This window comes from Macadamia integrifolia, chromosome 6 (assembly GCF_013358625.1).
Source record: "Macadamia integrifolia cultivar HAES 741 chromosome 6, SCU_Mint_v3, whole genome shotgun sequence".
Classification (NCBI taxonomy): domain Eukaryota; kingdom Viridiplantae; phylum Streptophyta; class Magnoliopsida; order Proteales; family Proteaceae; genus Macadamia; species Macadamia integrifolia.
This window is the reverse complement of record NC_056562.1, coordinates 21355336-21359209: the sequence shown is the minus strand read 5'-3', so window position 1 is coordinate 21359209 and position 3874 is coordinate 21355336. Positions and strand designations below refer to the sequence as shown.

The 3874-nt window shown below is 38.8% G+C and overlaps 1 protein-coding gene across 1 annotated transcript in view; it reads left to right on the top strand.

The window, feature by feature from the left end:
* LOC122082122 (peroxidase 60-like) overlaps positions 1-1125 on the top strand; it is a 2521-nt gene extending 1396 nt beyond the window's left edge. The window contains exons 4-5 of the mRNA XM_042649607.1: positions 357-522; positions 677-1125. Of these exons, the coding sequence (XP_042505541.1) occupies positions 357-522; positions 677-1125 (615 nt within the window). The remainder of the gene's footprint in view (positions 1-356; positions 523-676) is intronic.
* The last annotated feature ends 2749 nt before the right edge of the window (positions 1126-3874 follow it).

The window sequence follows — 3874 nt, the reverse complement described above, 5'->3', positions numbered from 1 at the left end:
TTTTGTTAATGAAAAAGTAGTAGAAGAAGTTATGAGTTAGTACGGGTGTGGTCCTTTTGACCAATCCTTGTAGTCGGCTTGGTTCTCTTGGACAGGCTCTGGCTGCTTCATCCTTTTATTCTCTTCAAATTTCTCTTCCAGCTTAATTCTGATGTAGTAGGGATTAAGCCATTGTTTTGTTGTGGAATTCTCTTATTTTATTTATTTATTTTTTTTCCCTCCACTTTCATTTTTCTTTGGGGGAGGGGGAAAGAATTCTTGACTTTGTTGAATATATTTTAATCACTCAGAAAAAAGATGGTAAGAGTTTTATATGACACTTCTCAAAGTTCAGCACCTGAATTGTGTACATGCAGGGTGGAGGATCTTTCTATAATGTAACGACAGGGAGAAGAGATGGCCTAATTTCAAACGCAAGTGAAGCTGTGGATCTTCTACCTCCAGCTGAAATACCGGTGGGTGATTCTATCGCATTATTTGAAAATCTAGGATTGAATGTTTCGGACATGGTTACTCTCATTGGTAAGTTACAATATGCATTTTTTTTTTCTTTTCTCCCTTCTAGGTCTCCTTGTATTTTTAGCGTTATATTGAATATATTTTTCATTCACCCAAAAAAAAAAATTTTGTTGTTTTGTTAGCTAGGTTTAACATTGGATGTATTTATTATGCTCAGGTGCTCACACAGTAGGAGTTGCACATTGTTCTTCCTTCCAAGATCGTCTCTACAACTACAACAACACAGGAATGGCTGATCCAACCATGAATCATCTTCTACTAAACTCACTAAAAGGGACATGTCCCCAGAACTCAACAAATGACAACATGGCTAATCTGGATCAGAACTCTCTAAGTGCAAACACTGTTGACAACTCCTTCTTCATTGAGATTCAAGAGAACGAAGGAGTACTCGGAATTGATCAAGAGATAGATCTTGACACTAGAACTAATGCGACAGTGAAGATACTAGCCAATAATAATTCAGTCTTCCTTACACAATTTGCTGCTGCACTTGTCAAATTGGGAGCTGTAAATGTTCTTCTAGATCCTATGGGAGAGATTAGGACCTCATGTCGATCCATTAATGGCTCTCCTTCCCCTCCACCTCCACCTGGTCATCCTTAACCAATTCATAAATCTCTGTATCATTTTTTTTTTTTTTTGTATGCATCTGCATTCAAGTTTCTTCCAGTTGCCTGAAAAAATGAAGTAAGGCGAAGTGAAATTTGTTTCTCTTTGAGTTGTCTGTTTATATATCTATGTATATAGAAGTTGGTAATGAAGATGTTCCATTGAAAAGGTCAGTGTGGACAATTTGTTAAGTACTTAAAACTGGTCAGTGCGGACTCCAACTTTTGCATGCGCATCTCACATTCCTATGGATTTTACTCAAAAGAAATGCAATTTCTTTATCTGTTTGTGCACAAGCTGAGTGCAAAACAGCCCCCTCATTGCCCAAATAATTCTGTCAATAGAGAGAATCGATTTTGAGGGAAAATCCCATAAAAAAAGGGGGTCAAGGATCGCGGCCACTGTGCTTGCGTTGGGACCAAGTAGGGGGAGGTGCACATGCATCTAACCAGGAGTAGGGTGATCTTTTTGTAACCCATATCTGGGTATGGTAGCATGCAACTGGGTAGTGATCTTTTCCCATAATAAAAGATGAAAGAAAGTTTCCTGATGGTGAGCATGTTTTTTGTGTCTACACCCCCTTGTCTATATATCTCTACTCTATATAAATTGTTTTATAATCTCTCTCGTCCTCATTATTATTATTATTATTATTAGGGTAATTTATAGCGTCACCCCCTGGAGAATGCCACAATTATAAGACCACCCCTTCTGTTTCACCAAATTAGACTCAGACCCCCCACCATCAGTCACTGTTAAGGAATACTATGAAATGACGTTTTTGCTCTTTATGAGTAAAACACTGATAAGTTACCCATTTTCATTATCCCAAAAATACCCCTCTTTAGCATTTTACCATTTCATTCTCCTTATCTCTTTCTTTCCTTCTCTCGATACCTGCGACCAAGGGTTCAGACGAGTTCCAACCGAGTACTGCTAGTTCCGTCGTAGGCGAATACTTCTCCTTTTGTCTCTGGCTAGAAGTGGGCTTCCCATTGCTGCCATCTTAGTTCGCCGGTGAAAAGGAGAAGTATTCGTCGAGCCAACCTTCTTTCATGGGCTCGTCATCTTGCTCACAGTGGGAAGCGGGGTTACCTTTCTTGTTATTGATTCTTATATATTCATCGAAGTTAGTTCCAACTTCTATCATCGGAAAAAGTAATGGTTCCCTTTTCCCTTTTTTATATTTTATTTTATTTTTTAGTTCTTGCATTTTTGGGCACGCTGATGTTCTTCAAGTCTCAGTGGTCCTCTTGTTGCCTCTGGTCCTTTACCTCTACCTCCTTTGGTACTCCGTAACTTCTCATATGAAGAGGTTGCATCTGCTTGCCAATATTCCCTCCTCACTCTGATTAAGAGTTTGGTAGAGTAAGAAATCGAATCCTACGTGAGCAAGATGACGAGTTCCAAACGAGTTCCGTCGCCGGGTGAAAGAAAGAGTAACTTTTTTTTTTTTTTGGTAACTAAAGAAATAGTAACTTATTACAAGGGTATTGTAGGTACTTCATATTTAATAAGGGCATTTTGGTATTTAAAATAAAATATAATTGCTGCCATCAGCATATATGGTATATTCCTTAACAATGATTGACGGTAGGGGGTTTGAGTCTAATTTGGTGAAACAAATGAGGTGGTCTTATAATTGTGACATTCTCCAAGGGGTAACGTTGTAAATTACCCTTATTATTATTATTTTAGAACTCGTCCAAGGTGAGGTGTTAATTGGGTTTTATGCAGGCATAGGAGCCATACTCTTGTATAGTAAACACCACCCCCCCCCCCAAACCAAGAAAGAGAAGAATCCTAAGCAGAAGAAAAAAAAATGTGGGGAGAAAGAGGTCACATCAATACCTATGGCTTTTAGTCTGCTCGATAAAAAAGGGGGGAAAACAGTAGTGAATAACAAAATCAGATTGGGTAATAGAATTTTATTAATAGAATAATGAGAAAGAAAAACCAGTCTAGGAGCATGGCTCCTACACCTATATGCAAGCTATCTAAAATGATTTGTCTGCCCCCATGAAAGATAAAAATTTTGCCCATATTAGTGCTTTCACGGGTATTCTTAGTGGTCCTCTTGTACTTGTACAGAAGTTGCCCCTGGACAAAAAATGTAAGATCAAACACCAAGAAACACGAATAATAAAGAGACAATAGATTCGTACGACACAGAGATTTAACGAGGTTCACACACCAGGGTGGTGTGATACGTCCTCGGGCGAAGAAAAAGATGATTCACTATACAGAAGAGAAATTACACCCTAGCAGCGGTAAGGAAAAACTCGCCCTGAAACCCTAGCTGCGTGAAAACCCTGAAATACAATGACTTTCTCAACAAGTAACAGTACATTATATATACTCCAAAATCCTGGGTCGACCCATCAGGTCGCGGTCGATCCAGTAGAACCATACCGCAGGGGCTACGCCCCCGCACCCCCATACCAGATCAATGATGGGCTCTAGGCTTGGGCCTATCTGCCCAACCCCTCTCCTTCCATCACAAATCTCAAAAAAAATTTCATTCGGGTCGCCACCAAAATATGTCAGATCGGGTCAATCTTCAAAACAGGTCAAGAATTCGAGACAAACTTAACAAAAAACTCTTCCTAAAATAAATAAATATTCCTAATTGTCCACTTCTGATCATAAAAGGGCAAACCTACTCGACACTCTGGTTTCAATATTGCAAGATCTAACCCATCAAATTTTCAATATATATTTTTTTGACTTAAAAAAAAAAAAA